At 39.4% G+C, this 16,902-nt stretch overlaps 1 protein-coding gene across 4 annotated transcripts in view; it reads left to right on the top strand.

Moving 5' to 3' along the window:
- LOC149445088 (uncharacterized) overlaps positions 1-16,902 on the top strand; it is an 85,632-nt gene that overhangs the window by 34,166 nt on the left and 34,564 nt on the right. For all 4 annotated transcript variants that reach the window (XM_089654133.1, XM_089654131.1, XM_089654132.1 and 1 more), the window contains exons 9-12: positions 1,848-1,988; positions 4,084-4,170; positions 7,739-7,972; positions 12,474-12,719. In XM_089654133.1, coding sequence (XP_089510259.1) covers positions 1,848-1,988; positions 4,084-4,170; positions 7,739-7,972; positions 12,474-12,719 — 708 coding nt within the window. The remainder of the gene's footprint in view (positions 1-1,847; positions 1,989-4,083; positions 4,171-7,738; positions 7,973-12,473; positions 12,720-16,902) is intronic.

The raw sequence follows: 16,902 nt of genomic DNA, 5'->3' as shown, positions 1-16,902 counted from the left end.
TAAGCACTAACTACTAACCAAACGACAGGATATTAGATTACGTTTTTGTAATAAGGTTACAGAAAGCAGTAAAACCTCAAGAGGCTCTAAACTGGTGTTTTGCATAAGAACTGCAGCTTGGACACATGTTTGCCTTAACATATTTAACTTTTATGTGCATGTAAATGTTTTATTGCATTATTGCAGGGTAAAAATACACTGTACTGTAATGTACTGTATGAGAGAACTCTGCTCTCCTTTACACAGCACACGCTGCCCCCTCCCCCCTGCACAGACGGAGGATCACTTCAGTGAGCAGCCTGACAGCCTCTCCTTTCCTCTCCCCGGAGGTGCAGACAGACAGTCTTAAATCACTTTGGAGATAGTGGGCAGACACTGCTAGCCCCACAAGTAACGAGCAATGGATGTCTCTGTCTCTTATGTCTCTCTGATGTCTCTTATCAGCTAGTCTCTTATCAGCTTGCTGCACAAGAATGCTGACAGCTTGACTTCCGGTCCCGAGGGAAGTGTACGTAAGTATGAGTATTACGTAAGCCGAATGTACTTAACTCGGGGACTGCCTGTATAAAAGAAAATTAATTCTTCCCCCCTAAACACATAATTCTATAACACGCAAAACATATGTTCTAAACATACTATATATTCATAAAATGCTATACAACAATTCATATACTAATAGAATACATATAAAAAGTGCATACAGGTATTTCTAATGTAATGCCTGAGGTGTACAGTATATCTATATATTAGTATCAGCCAACTATAAAAAAAATTACTTAATAAAAGGAAAAATCCACAAAGAGCAATCATAAACTTTGTCTGTATTGCATGTCCAGCATGCTTTGCAATCTCTGTGTTGTGAATACCCCCCCCGTAACTTGCCCATAGGCAGAATAATAATTTTATAGAAGTAAGTTTAACTCCACTTTTTTAAATAAAAACAGAAAACATTTCTACTCTGGTCTGCTACATATATTTCAAGGATTTTTGCAAGTGAAGGGATGGACGGTGCTCAACCGACCCCAGGAGTCCGATGTTGAGGAATGGTCTCAGCTGCCGTACTGGCCACGCTTCTAATATATATATATATATATATATATATATATATATATATATATAAAATTATAAATACCTTTCCCCCTTTTTTAGAAGTGATCACTCAAACTCTATTATCAGCTGTATAAGGAGCTCAGACAGCTAGTGGAGGTGAAACATCTGCAAACTGGTCTTCCCAGTGAATGGCTGTGTGGGGTGGATATTAGCGCAAGTCTGATCATTAGAGGAAAGCAGGCAGAGTTCTCAGCATGGCTAAAGAACTGACCACCCTGTGCTCTTATGCCTAGCATGGTTAGTTTTTAATAGAAAAGCATAGCGACTGGCAGGAACCCCAAGGATTTCACACAAAGGAAGCAATACAAAGAGAACAGGATACTTTTTCATACAAGTACATAGTACAGCAGGCACATATCAGGAATATGAAATGTTGGGTTTATATATTCTTTAAAGGAGGGCAGTAGGTTCAACTGCCTATTTTTACTGCTCCCTGACCACAAATGTAAACTAGCCATTGCTGCTTGTAAAGAATATATTCTGGGCACAGGTTCCCTTTAAAGGAGCAAGTGGACCTGCTTGTGAAATCCATCCAATCTATGATAAACCTCCTGATATTTGCGATGCAAAAATGGGGAGTTTCTTCTGACTTACTGTAGTGCATTATGTAAGTGGTAAAATAAGATTGTCTAGCTTAGTAGGCAAAGTATTTTAATATCTTCAGATCCATACAGGTATTTATTGAGCAATGAATTGGAGATGCAGAAATAAAATCTTTCAATATTTTTTTTCTTTAGATTTAAATTTGAACTTCTCAAACCATACCATTTTTCCTAACTCACGTCTGTTTAAAAATGAAGCAACACATGAGGACCACCAAGATCTGAACGTCAACGAAAAATCTAAGAGATGTCCATGTTCCACTACTATTAAAGCGGGTAAGGAAATAATTGAAGAAAAGGGACTTCTGCAGACAACAGTAAAAAATATACCCCATAATTTAATAAAGGTGGTCAGCAAAGAAAATCTTATTGTAAACTGTATCTAACATTAATATTAAAAACAGAAGTTTTTGCTGCACACCGTCATGGGACAAAGGAAGTACATCAGATTGGAAATTGTTGACTTGTTCAACATATTTGACCATGCAAACATGATATCCGTATTCAGACTGCACCACAGATAAAGGAGATTTATTGGAACAATTCACTTAACAAAAATATCAATAGATGTAATAGTTTACTGTTAAAAACTAGGTGAACTCTTGGCATCAGAAGCTGGTATTGCCTCCCTTAGCAGAAATGGCTTCTTCTTGGCACTTTTTATAACTTTCCACCAGTCTCTGACATCAACTCAATTTTTTACCATTCCTTCATGAAAAATTCCTTCAGGTGCAAGATTCCTGTACGTTGCCTTGCAATAAATGCCCATTTCAAATATCCCACAACATTTCAGTGTGATTAAACCATAACCTACCTTTTCTACTTTTTGAGCCATTCCTTGGTGGATTTGCTAGTGTACTTTGGATCATTATCATGTTGAAATATCCATTTCCTGCAGAACTAAAACTTTCGGACATTCTCCCATTCTCATTAAGCACACTTTGATATTATGTAATATTCATAGATGACTCAATGACTACAAGCTGGTCAGGCTCTAAAGCACCAAAGAAACCATGAACCATAACATTTCCACCACCATGCTTCACAGCTAGTATGAGGTTCTTCTACTGAAATGCTGTCTTTGGTAGTAGTAGCAGTAGAAGTGTGTTTTCGCCTGGTCTTCGCTTATACAGTATTTTTAATGAAAAACTGTAGTCTGGTTCTAATGTACTTCTTACGCTCCATGCACGCTCAGAAATCACTGCTTCTACAGAAGTTTTGTTTTTTGTCTGTAGAAGCAGCTCAGTGTTATCCTATGTGTCCATGCACATTAGGATGATTAGAGGTATATTTTAACCTCAACGTTTAGAGGCAGGAAATAAAAAAACCCTCCTGGTTTGCATTTTTGATTGGAGCATTCTGGTTGTGAAAAACACAAAACTTGCCTAAACTATGTACAAAAACACTCTATATCAGCGTTTTTTTTCGCCAAGGGAACTGGCATTTTTTTTAAGCCTGGAGTGCATGGAGCCTTAGCGAGCAAAGGATTTTTTTCTTGCCACACCAATCTTGATTAAATTATTTCTTTCTGGTTGTAGATGCATGCACTTTGACACCTTCTGTTGCAAGTTTCCTGCAGTAAAGGTTGAGGTTCTTTTGAGACTTCTTTTAGCACTAAACAAACAGGAAGCCCTTGAGTTGAATTTTCAGGGCTGGCCAGTCATGAACAAATTAATATTAATTTTTTCTATGCCACTTATAGAAACTTTTTTTTTTGTAGTCATTTAATTTGTGCTTTTAGCTGTCAAGGGATACATGTTGAGTAAAGTTCAGTACAGTTGTTAAAAATATAATAATAATAATAATAAATAGTTAAATTAACAAATAATCAGATATTTATCATTTTGTGTTCTTATAATTAGAAATATGAGCAGAATATTTAAAATATTTCAACAACTAGTGATGAGAAAACCAGACAAAGTTTGGTTCCCTGGACATCTGACAAACCTAGCTTGATGTTCGCAAACCCTGAACATAGCACCAAACCCTATTAAATTGATCAGGGGCAAATCTTGAATCTTGTCATTTTTTTCTGCCATTTTGCAAGACTAATTTGCTAATGGTATAAGAAATAGGACATGGGTAACTAAAAACTACACGTGTCAATGCAAAAAAAAAATATTTAAAAAATGCAGTTCAGGAGGAATTGGGTCTTTTAAGAGCAACATTATAAATACCCCTTAATGAGGTTAAACAAGCTCATGGCTGCAGTACCAATCATGAGCATGTTTCTGAGCTATCCTGTAGAAGGGATCTGGGTGGCTGTACAGCCACATGATCACTTTTGCTTGATGCATTAGATGTACATTAAGTATACATTTACTAATGATTGCATAAATTCAACATTAACTTTTTTTTATTATTGTTACAGGTAACAGTGCTGTGCCAGGACTCAAAGCTTTCTGCTTTTTTCTGTTATTTGCTAAGGCTTCACAAGCTGCAGAATACCCTATCCCACGTAAGGTCATTTAAATAACTGATATTGCAATCAAATGTGTTAATTTTAGTTAGTACTCATCTTGTTCATAGGCACTTGCTTACATGGGAGAAACTTACATTCACTGTGTATGTGGAACCCCCCTTCCTCTCGTGATAGTTAGGTATTTGTTTTACTTGTTAAATACAGTATATTCTTTAAAGTAGACATTTCCTGGGAGAAATATGTAGGCTTCCACTGCTGAATATTTATGCAATTTTCCTGGCTTGAATGCTGATCCTAGGCCTTTACTACTTTAGGTCATTGGCCTGGAACAAGTATTCAGGCAGTAAGTTAAGGCTTGCAGCTCAATTCTAGACTATGTCCCCCAGCAACCTCCCACCCCTCCCTAGATGCCTCCTTAGTATTTTTTTTTATTACTTTTTATGGCCTTTTCTGTATTTTGTTAGACTGGGTACTGTAAGTGACACACAAGGTCTTCTAACTCCTCAGCTTTTCTCTGGCCTGGGTGGTCCTCAGTAATGCAGCTATAATGACATTGGCACTGCTCTGCATTTTTATGCTTGAGTGCGAAGTGCCATAGGGTGCAGGCTGGGGAAATGTTCGTCCAAACCCAAGGCACACTGTAGATATAGGAAGATATAGCCCAACCACTGCACACCTTGCCCGGCCCAAGTAATTAGCAGGTAAAAGCAACCACAGCTTGATTAATCCAAACTATGTCCCCAACATGTTTCGCCCTACCCTCAGGGCTTAAGCTCCAGGATGGGATGAAACATGTTGGTGGCATGGCTTTGATGAATGGAGCTGAGGCTGCTTTTACCTGCTAACTAATCTGGCTGGGCGAGGTGTCGGTTGGGCTATGTCTTCCTATTTCTACAGCAATAAGGTCTCATGCACACAAATGCCTTCAGACTGTATTTCCAGCTGATGTTGCCCATAGTATTAAATGGCTGCATGCTAGCTGCAGGCCAGTACCGTATATTCCATACTTATATAAACTCATGCACTTGCACGGCTGTAAATCCCTGGATGTGGCTTTTGTGTGTTTGAGGTGTTCAGTGTGATAACGCCCATGTGTGAGTTTATGCAAGTGTTAGCTATACACACCTACAGCTGTCCATGGTAATGAACAGCTGTATACTGCAGCTGTCTCTCCCAAGTTACTCAATTTACAGTGGATGCCTGAAAGAATCCACATGCTTAAAGCCCCTTTTCACATGGGCAATCTGATCAGGTCCTCTGCATTCCTACAGACGACTAGGTGTCCCACTCCCACCTACCTCCAGATCCAACTGAGTCCTCTACAAAAAAATGGAAGGGGATCCATCCTCTTCCATTTAGGTGGATTGGATCGGAGGGTAGTTGGGTGTAAATAGAAAGCAGAGTCTGTTATTTCCAGCTGCCTATACAGCAGAGCCGGCTCTGTCCATGTGCGCTCTGCAGAAACTGAGTTGACACGGATGTGTCATCTACCCACTCTGCTCCAAACAGCAGAGGATCTGTGAGCGGATCTCCTGCTGATTGGAACAAAATACTCCCCATGTGAAACGGCCCTACGGCCTAAAACAGTACATCTAGGACTGATGTGTGCTGATTTATCTGTTAAGTAGGTTCGCCAGTTATCTTCCGTCGCACAGGTACCAAGTCACCCCCACAACAAAATAAATTCATTTTTAGACAGCACCACCCAAGAGTCCAGTTAGACAAAACCATCCAAATTGCAGGAAGTTTCATCTGTGCTTTCTTTGTAGAGACTATGTAATCCATAGTGTTCAGGGAATTCTTTGTCTTGTATGAAATGTTGATTTCCTTAAAAACATAAAAACTAAGCATACGGGCCTAACTAATCATCCTGTGTCAATGTACCATCATCCCATATTTTTCATCAAGTTGCCAAAACAAACTGAGGTTGAACTTCCCTTAAAGATTTTTTGGTATTAATCCAAACACATAGTAATATATAAAATAGGGCTAGTTGGGGTATGAGCTAGCAGGTGGAATGCCATTCGACAATTTTATTACTGTTTTTATATCAAATTTGATTATATGGAATGTTGTACAAAAAATTTAATTTTTTATGCATAGATATACAGTATATCTATAACATAGACATATATATAACAGTACCATGAAACTCCCTAAGGGAGATTTATACCTCAGTTTATTTTGGCAACAAGTTTATTTTTAAACCAAAGACTATGTGCAGATGGTAAAATCAGATTTAAAACATTTGTTTGAAGAAAAAAAAAGGGTACGTCCTCTTTCTCCTTCTTTGGTAATGTAGTTCTTCTGTAGGAAGGGCGACCCCTCGTTTAAACAGAACTGATCTTGTTCTGTTGGTAATTAAAAAAGTAATAGTAACAAACTGTACTAATCCGCTTCTCCCCACGCTTGCAGATCTATCAAAAAATGGTATTAATTTATGCTCTTTGATAAAATGGAAGCTGTTAAATACCTGGAGTTCATAGGATTGATTTTTATTATCTTGTTTTAACTGATTACCACTTGCCGACCGCGCTATAGCCGAAAGACAGATCTGGGAGGATGTCCATGTGATCCATCATGGAGGTCATCTATGTGATCCATTATGGAGGATTTCCATGATGAGCTGTATCCAATCACAGCTGGGCACATGTAAACAGACTTGCCATTTATTGACAGTCCTTTCCATACACGCTGTGTGTGTGCTGTGGAAAGGAGAGCCTATAACTGGCCAGTCTGACAGTATATTGTATACATTGATAATCAGGGCACTGATCATCAGTGCAGCCCCATCAATGCCAATCAATGCAAGTTATCAATGCCCATCATTGCAAGTTATCATTGCCCATCAGTTCTGCCTATCCGTACCACCTATCAGTGCTACCTCATCAGTGCAGCCTCAGTGTTCATTGCATATCAGTGCCCACCAGTTCACATCAGTGCAGCCTTATCAGCCCACATCAGCGAAGAAGAAAAATTACTGAATTGCCAAATTTAACAGAAAGTAAGAAAAAAGTTTTTTATTTCATTGCAAAATTTTCTATTTTTTTTTTTTTTGCTCAGCAAAAAATAAAAAACCCAGTGATGATTAAATGCCACCAAAAGAAAGCTTTATTTTTGTAAAAAAAACTGATTATAAATTCATATGGGTACATTGTTGCATTACTGAATAACCAACATTTAACGTGTGAGAGCACTGAAATCTTAAAACTGGCCTGGGCAGGAAGGGGGTGAAAGAGTCATTATTGTGGTTAAGTAGTAAAAATTTTGATTTCTTTTTTCTTTTTTATATATGTTCACATTTTCCCAAAACTACATATAAAGGTTCATTTTCCTATATGTTTTCCTTATTTGTATATGGGATGGTAGCACTGGAGGAGTTGAAAAAGGTTTTCCCTGTCACCAGGACAAAAAGCAACAGGAGATCCCTTCAACGGGGAAATAGATAACGAAAGCCAGTAGAATCTTTACCCATTCCTCAGTCTAATCTAAAATGTGGTTGGACTTCCAGTTTAACCAGTCCAAGGCATCTGTATTTAGTACTTCTGCTTTTTGTGTGTGCTTTCATCTGCCCTGCATTTCACGTTTTTCTCTTTTCTTTTAGAGGTTCACCAAAGCGAGATTGAGATTCAATATTCCAACAACCATTTTAACTGCACCCTTAAGATAGACAACAAGTATACTCTATGTTACGGTGATTGTGAACAAAATGAAAAACAGCATCAAAATATTTTTAATGAAACTGTTCAAAATTTCCTGAAAGATTTTTGTGAGGAGCAAAATAAAAGCATGTCTACAAACCTGCACTCCTTAATGAAATATCACAACCTTAGTTCAGGTTAGTATTGGAAAATGCATAGTGATGCAAAAAGATAAAACTGTATATCAGGGCTGTCTAAATGCATGGGCATCCCTGGGCACTGTCAGGGGCTTCAGATGCACGGGGCCCCATGATACTCTTGCATTTTATCACACTTTACAACTGTTTCAGATTTGCCAGGACAATCATGCTTTTTACTAAGCTGTCTCAGGATGGCCGTGTCCCAGGATGGCCGTGTCCCAGGCAGCATCCTGGAACCTGTACTGTGTACTCCTGATCCCAGTATTGTGCTTTCTTGACCCTTCCCCCCATACCATGCTCTTCTGCCTCCCCCATCCCCATATTGTTCCCTTTCTGTTGATTAGTCTTTGATTTATGGCATGTATTCCTATTGTTTAAAATCTATTTTATTGAAAGTTAACTATAAACTATTTATACTTTAATTTTTGAGAGTAGGTATGGGGCAGGTTGGTAGGTGTTTGTTTTTTGTTTTTTTCTTTTGTTAACATTTTTGTCTGAGTATAGATATGCTTGTCCCTCGCACGTTTGAAGCTATTTACTGTTGACTGGCTCACTACCTCTACTGGAAGTTTATTCCAAGTATCAACTACTCTTTCAGTAAAATAGAACTTTCTGAGATTAGTTTTTGACTTTCCTCCAGGTAGTTTAAGGTTATGTCCCCGTGTTCTTGATTTTTTTTTCATGTTGAAAATCCTTCCCTCCTGAACCTTATTCACCCCCTTGATGTATTTAAAGGTTTCAATCATGTCTCCCCTTTCCTTTCTTTCCAGACTGTACATATTAAGTTCTTGAAGTCGTTCTTGATATGTTTTATCTCCCAGACCTTTCACCATTTTGTTCCCCATCTCTGGACTCATTCTATCTTATCAATATCTTTTTGTATGTGGGGCCTCCAGAACTGGACACAGTTTTCTAAATGAGGTCTAACTAAAGAGCTATATAGAGGAATCAGGACCTCCATCCTCCTGCTGGTGATCCCTCTAGTGATGCATCCTAGAATTCTATTTGCTTTCCCCATTGCCTGGTCACACTATTTGCTCATTTTACAACCATCTCAAATAAGTACCCCCAAGTCATTTTCCTCCGTAGTGCTGGCCAACACTGTACCCCCAATGTTGTACTCTCTCAAGGGATTCTTTTTCCCTAGGTGCATTATTTTACATTTAGAAACATTGAACTGCAGTTTCCACTTTTTTGACAAATCTTTCAGCAATGCCAAATCATGTTCCATATTACAAATACCTCCAGGGATATGAACCCTAGTGCACACCTTTGTGTCATCAGCAAAAAAACATTCCTTACCCAACAAACCTTTAGTTATATCACTTACATATAGATTAAATAGAACAGGAGTGAACCCCATTTACAACCACACTCAGGTATCTATCCTTTTAGCCAGCTGCATTTCCACTGAATCACCCAAGGGCTAAGTCCTAGCTTGCACAACTTTTGTATTAGATCATTATGTGGAACTGTACCAAATGCCTTGCTGAAATTAAGGTATGCCATGTCTACAGCACCACCCTGGTACAAAACTTTTATTAATATAGTCAAACAATCCAGTCAGATTAGTCTGACATGATCTGCCCTCAGTATAGATTTGGATCCAACAAGTTGTGTGTTTTTAAGTCATCAACGATCCTTCTTTTCAGGAATGATTCTATTAGCTTAACTACTACCCTACCGATGTTAAACTTACTGACCTGTAATTACCAACTCTTATCTTGCTGCTCTTCTTGTGGATAGGTACAATATTAGCTGTCCGCCAGTCATGGGGAACCTCTCCTGTTAGAAGAGATTGATTAAAAAGATCAGTTAATGGTCCAACAACTATACTTCAAAGTTATCTTAGAACTCTGGGATGACTACCATCAGGGCCCATTGCTTTATTAATCTTTAACCAAGCCAGTTCCTCTGCTACCACTCTCTCCGGAAATCCTAAAAATGATCCATAATTACTAGAACCAAAAGGATTTCCCAAATTATTATTGTTAGTATAATTTATTTCTGAGAAGACTGAACAAAAGTAATTGTTTAAGTGGTTTGCTGCATCCAGGTCTCCCTCAACATAAGTGTTATGCCCAGATTTCATTTTAGCAATCCCATCATATTTTTTCTTTCTATCGTTATCATTATGTACCTAAAAAATGTTTTATCTCCTTTCTTAATATATTTAGCAATTTCCTCCTCTTTCTGTGCTTTGGCAGTGCTGATAATGTTACAGTCCAAGTCTCTCTCAGCATCTCAATGTCCTATATAACCACTATTGTGAAACCAAACATGGCATTTTGTCTTCTTATTCAGTGTTCTTCCTCCACATGTGATAAATCCTTCTTATTCCACTTGTTACCCTCAAAAGAAAAAATAACTGCACATAGTGCATTATCCACAATAAATAATTAAAAAATAACATTAAAAAAGAAACACACTTACAAAACTAGTGCCAAATAGTGCAAAACCACTCCACCATGTGTCCACTTCTAAATGTCTGTCATCCTTACTCTTACCATCTGCAAACATGAAAATAGTCTTAACAAATTCCTCCTCCAATTTCCTCCACAGTACAACCTCCTATTCCGTCCTCTGCATAGGAGATACACCTCCGAAGAAATACAATATAGTGTAATATCTTCAAAACAATTAACACTCTCTTGTGCTCCCCTCACTTCTCCACAAATCACCAGTGTTCTTGAATACAATCTCCACCACCTCATAGAGACCATGCACCTTACCGGACGATATAAGTCCACCAGCATAGATAGGCATAGGCTCCTCTCATTCCACAACAATTTTGACTTCCAATGGCATCATAACATGGGTCAGAGCAAATCAATATAGTGTAGTAGTAGAAATAGAGCCATTTATTAGTTAAAAATGCGCTTACAAACGAAAAAAAGTATTTCAGCATGTATACAATCTTTCAACACAGCATGGTATGTAAAAACCTTCTCCAAAATGGCTGCTCCGAAACTTCCACTTTATGTCCGACGTCACGTTCTGAGGCGCTTCGTCACTTCCGACTTCATCAGTGATGCTTCTCCTTTCACTTTCTAGCTACAGGTTTTGAGAGAGACATTATCTGTAAGTGTTACTTTACCCAACTTCAGCCTCAGTGACATACCCATACTGGTATTTTTTTTTCAGCTGGTGATGGGCTTTAATGTAAAAGCAATCCTAGCAACTAATTAGCCACTGGATTGCTTTTACAGGTCCTTCTGCCACCATCCTGGGCTCTTCCATCCCACGTGGACTGAAGCCAATAGTTCCGCCAGCTGTCCATATAGAAAAGCAAGGACTGGAAAGTCCTTGATTTTATCACTTCTGGTTTTGGCTAATGTGCACAGGCTGTTACTGGCTTGTGAAAGTGTTGAATCAAACCGATCTTGGTTTGATGTGATGCTTTTAAGGGCAGAGGAGAGATCTGGGGTCTAACAGACCCCAGATCTCTCAGTAAAGATTACCCGTCACTGCCCGCGCTATCACAAGGGATGTTCATCCCTTGTGATAGCAATAAAGTTGATTTAAAAAAATTAAAGAGCCAGTGCAAAAATAAATAAATTAAAATAATAATAAAAATGTTTAAAGCACTCAGCCTCCCATGCTCACGCACAAAGGTGAACGGATACATAGGTTGCGCATGTATATGTAAATGGTGTTCACACCACGCATGTAAGGTATCACCCCAAATGTCAGAGCCAGAGCAATAATTCTAGGGCCAGACCCCCTGTGTAACTCTAAACTGGTAACCTGTAAAGGCTTATAAAGTGTTGCCTATGGAAATTTTTAGGTACTGTAGTTTGGCGCTGTTCCACAGGCGTACACAGCTTTAAACTGTGACCTGTTGGGTATCTATTTACTCGGTATAACATCATCTTTTATACTTTAGAAAATATGGGTATTATATTGTGTTTTTGTGCATTAAAATTCATTAAAGTATATTTTTTGAAAATATTGCATTTGAAAAACCGCTACGTAAACAATGCGTTACATAAAAAATTGCAAAACCCATCATTTATTCTCTAGGACTTCTGCTCAAAAAATATATCATGTTTGGGAGTTCTAAGTAAATTTCTAGCTAAATTAAATGTCAGAATTGGCCCGGCAGGGAAATAGGTTAAAGCGTGCATTTTAGTTGCATATTTTTGGTTCCTGTCTTCAAAGTCTCTGAGCTTCCTATCACTGGACCTATACAGCAATGCAGGGATGCACCTCACCTGGATACAGACCTAACCTCCCTAAAGGTACAGAAACACAGCAGAAGCTCAGATATTACATTTACAAGGCAGCTACAGACTTAGTCTATATAGTGTATGTATTATATCTAAACAAAAGCAAATATGACAATCCATTTTTTTTTTAATTTTGCATTGGTGCATGTCCCCCGTGGCAGTGCCCACATTTTGGACAATAGCCTGAATATTCCAAAAAAAAAGACCAGATTTTGTAAACCGCATTCGCAGCACAGACCTTTATTTCCTACTTCATTCCTATTTTACAGGCACTCTTCAGCTGATTCTTAACTGCAAACTTGTCAAAGACTTTAATGTGACGAATGCAACGAATGTGACCATCCAATACATATTTAATGATAAGAAGTTAACTAAGGAAAAGATGATTCAATTGCCCATGCCCATTTCTGGTATTCAGGATCATTTAACAATGGAGAACATGAAAGATTACGTGAAAGGGATCTGGGAGAGTTTAGGAAAGTTACTTCCTTTTCTAAAAAAAGACGACCTACCAGGTGAGACTTCCGTTAAAGTGTAATCGTGTGCAAAATAAAAAATAATATATATGATGTAGTCTTTCAATAGCTTTAACACAGCAGTGTCTGCTTTTCCCTGTAACATCATTTTATCCTGATGATCCTGCCAGTTGCTCCATTTATTCCTCTTTATGTAACAAACCGAGTTGTACAGCAAAAGTGTCAGTTAGGGCTAGTTTACACTGTGATTCCCTCTGAAGAGCGAGCAGCAGTTTTTTTTCAGAGGGCCTTCTTGCCACCTGTGTTAACCCCACTGTATTGCAACCATGTGCATTGCAGGGCTCAGTCAGAAGCATCACAGATTTGCCGGCTGCTTTGTATACAATTTCCCGCCCATACATCCCCTTTGCAGAAGCTGCATGGACTGGAGTGTGTGCAGGCAGAGGAGGAGGCAGAGCAGATACAGCTTCTCTCCCATTGGTGCAGAGGATGGGGGAGGGGCTTGGCCTCTGGGCACTGTGTGAGAATGCTCAAGAAGATAGACGTTTAACACAGATGATGCTCAGCCCACCACCCTAGATCCAGCCCTGAGGAGCATATGGTGGGGCCCAGAAATTAAGGGAAACCCAATTGACAGTCTGGGGTGATTGATGCGGCAGTGGGGGCAGTTACAAGTACCAATCCCCCTGTATGGCTTTCAGTGAAGCAGCTAAAATCCATGAGAGGGAGAGGAGCTGCTTTCAGCTGCTTCATTGAGAGCCATACAGGTAGATTGGTGCTTATAACTTCCCCCACTGCTGCACCAATCACCCCCGAGTGTCAGTTTCACCTGCTGCAAGAGCTACAAACCAGGGACCGCAACCCCCCCTCCGGCCTTGGGCACACAGGCAGTCCGAGGTGTCGAGGTCTGGAAAAAAAAAGAATTTAAAACAACTTCTATAGATGGGTGCCCCTCTATAAAGGGCGCCTGTAGGCATATGTCTACAGTGCCTATTGGCAAATCCAGTCCTGTACATGAGGTAAATTTGTGACAGGGGAGGGAGCTCAGCAAATAGCTTGCCTATTCAGAACACAGCTCTGTATCCTTCCTTCGTTCCTGTGCACTGTGTGGTGGGGGTGTCCTTTTCCTCCAGTCACCTCTCACACAGTTTAGAAGAGCTCCAACTGCAGCTCCCCACCCCCTCCTCTGTGATTCTGGCAGGTGAAGAAGGATTTTATCACAATTCTGCATTTTTAAATGGATGTAGAGAAGAGAAGACTGCAGATAAGCAAGTTAAACTGATGTATGAGGATTTGTTTCATCTCTGTGTATCATCTGAGGGTATTCACTTCACTGGATATATGAGAGGGTTTACAACCACTTTAAATACTGATATGGAATAAAGCATACAGGTGGCGCAAACACCTAGTGCATTAGCCAAGGTTTTTAAAAGTGTAAAAGGACAAAAAATAAACTCACAAACATAGCATGTGTGTAAAACCTATAAGGACATAGAGATGGCTACAAGGATAGCGCGGCCGGCCTGCTGACGCATTTTGGGGATGAATCTCTTTCCTCAGAGCTATATATATATATTTGATATAGCTCTGAGAAAAGGGATTCGTCCTCAAAATGCATCAGTGGGCTGACCGCACCATCATTTGGATACTCTGCCATTCTTGTGGCCATTTCTATGGCCTTATAGGCTTTACACACATGCTATGTTTGGGAGTATATTTTTTTTCTTTTTAGACTTTTAATAAACCTTGGATAATGCACTAGGTGTTTGCACCACCTGTATGCTGTTTCCAGTTTGTTGATCTCCCCATCTGAGGAGAGCTGCATATCTGGAACTTTATCCATAGGCCATTCATGCTTCTGGCCTTCCCCTGGCATTGGTTCACTCAAGGCTCTGGAGAGTTTATACATCTGAATGCTATGGGAATCCCTTGAGTGAGGGAGTTGGGCTTTTAGCTGTTGGTTCAACACGACGACTAAGCAACTAGCATTTTTAGAAAGAAAATTCAGTAATGACATCCTTTATTTTCCTCTCTTGAAAGGTATGTTGCCCTTTAAAGTAAACCTGTGGACATTGTAGGAATCATAAGCTGACATTTATGTTAAACAGTAGGCATATCTCTCACATAACCTATTCTCTATTGGTTAGTGAGGCCACCAATAGCAGGACATGGGCAAACAGCAAAGTGTAATGATAGGAAGGGCCAGCCAGATTTGGTGACCAAAAAGCTGGTAGCTATTAGAAGGCAGATCTCCAATGTTTTTTAAGGGATCCAGGGCCTACAATGCATCAAGACTGGCATGCTGCACATCCAGATGCCTGTAATATGTCGACACTGTTAGCTTAGATTTCTTAAAGAACATTGTCAATTTGCCTGTGAAGGACAAAGTGACATTGTATTTGCAATATGCCCCCCTACTCCAGTTATACACACTTTACCAGAAATTCTTCACAACTTCTTCCTCTGGTGCAGCAATGAAATCCAAGTTGTAGGCTGGTATCCGAGTTTAGGGGGAGTGGTGGCCTAACCCTTTCCATAATGTGATAGTGCTTGGCTGCAAGACCCGAGCACTGTCCAATAGGTCACATGCTAGCCAAAACCTGGAAGTGGTGCTTTTTAATCCAGCTGCAGTGAAAGGAAGAGCAGCAAGGAAGCACTGGTAAGGTTAGTATAACTGGAATGGTAAGGTGAAGGTGTCTCTTTAAGATGCCCACAGGTATAGGTCAGTGAAAGCGCATTTTGAGATATAATTGTAATGCATACCCAAGATTTTTTGCACATCATGATAACTGTAGTTATATGTTAAAGGATACCTCCAAAATTGAGGTGGGAAAGAAGGACACCTTTTAGAAAAAAAGTATATAGGCAAAAAAACACCCTTCCATGCCCCCAATTATATAGAATTAATATACAAAAAAATATTAATTACATTTACAAGTACATTTAACAACCATTTTTCTTTTTTACTGGCTTTGTTATAAGAAATAGACATGTGCAAAATGGAAAAACTTGTTTTGTTTCAGATTGATTCGTTAAGTTACTAAGTTAATTTCATTCATTTGTTAAGAAATTTGTTTGTTTCATTTTCAACCAGATTCAATTTTTCCCAACTGATTAGAAATATTCAAATCAAATTCAAATCAATCCAAATTAATTGTAATGAATAGCTGGTTCTATTCAACATTCAAATTTCAGAAGCCAGTTATATTTCTATTTTATTCTATTCTATTCTATTTTTTTATTTTCTATTACATTTTTTTATTTTACTTTCTATTCTATTTTATTCTATTCTTTTATATCTGTAATATTCTGTCCTGTATTGTTTTACTGAATTCTTTTTTATTATTATTATTATTATTATACAGGATTTATATAGCGTCAACAGTTTGCTCAGCGCTGTACAATATAATGGGAGACAGTGCACGAGACAGTACAGTAACAATACGATTCAATGCAAGAGGGGTTCGAGGGCCCTGCTCCTTGGAGCTTACAATCTAGGAGGGAGGGGATAGTGGTACAGGAGGAAATAGCTGTGGGGGATGGAGTGGTAGGAAGAGGGGAGGAAGTCAGTAATTAGCTGAGGGCGGGGTAGGCTTCTCTGAAGAGATGGGTTTTCAGGGTGCCCCTAAAGGTGAGGAGAGTAGGTGATAGTCTGATGGGTTGAGGTAGGGAGTTCCAGAGGATGGGGGAAGCCCTGGAGAAGTCCTAGTGATGGGCATGGGAGGAGGAGACCATGGAACTAGAGAGTAGGAGGTCTTGTGAGGAGCGGAGAGTACGTTTTGGGTGGTATATGGATACCAGATTGGTGATGTAATTTGGGGCAGTATTATGGAGAGCTTTATATGTCAATGTTAGCATTTTGAATTTTATCTGTTGGGCAATCGGAAACCAGTGGAGGGATTGGCAGAGAGGGGTGGCGGATACGGAGCGACTAGTAAGGTGGATGAGTCTGGCCGCAGCATTCAAGATAGACTGAAGCGGGGATAGCATGCGGTGAGGTAAGCCAATGAGGAGGGAGTTACAGTAGTCAAGTTGTGATATAATGAGGGAGTGAATGAGTTGCTTAGTGGTTTCCAAGGTTAGGAATGGACGTATTTTGGAGATGTTGCGGAGGTGAAGTCTACATGAGTTTGTCAGCGATTGGACCTGGGGCTGGAAGGACAGATTGGAATCTAGGATGACACCTAGTACTCTGGCTTGAGGGGAGGGACTGATGGCGGTG

This window comes from Staurois parvus, unplaced genomic scaffold (assembly GCF_062004578.1).
Source record: "Staurois parvus isolate SC_StPar_1 unplaced genomic scaffold, SC_StPar_1.0 ptg000746l, whole genome shotgun sequence".
NCBI classification, from domain to species: Eukaryota; Metazoa; Chordata; class Amphibia; order Anura; family Ranidae; genus Staurois; species Staurois parvus.
The sequence above is the reverse complement of the archived record's forward strand: the minus strand, read 5'-3'. Positions and strand labels throughout refer to the sequence as shown.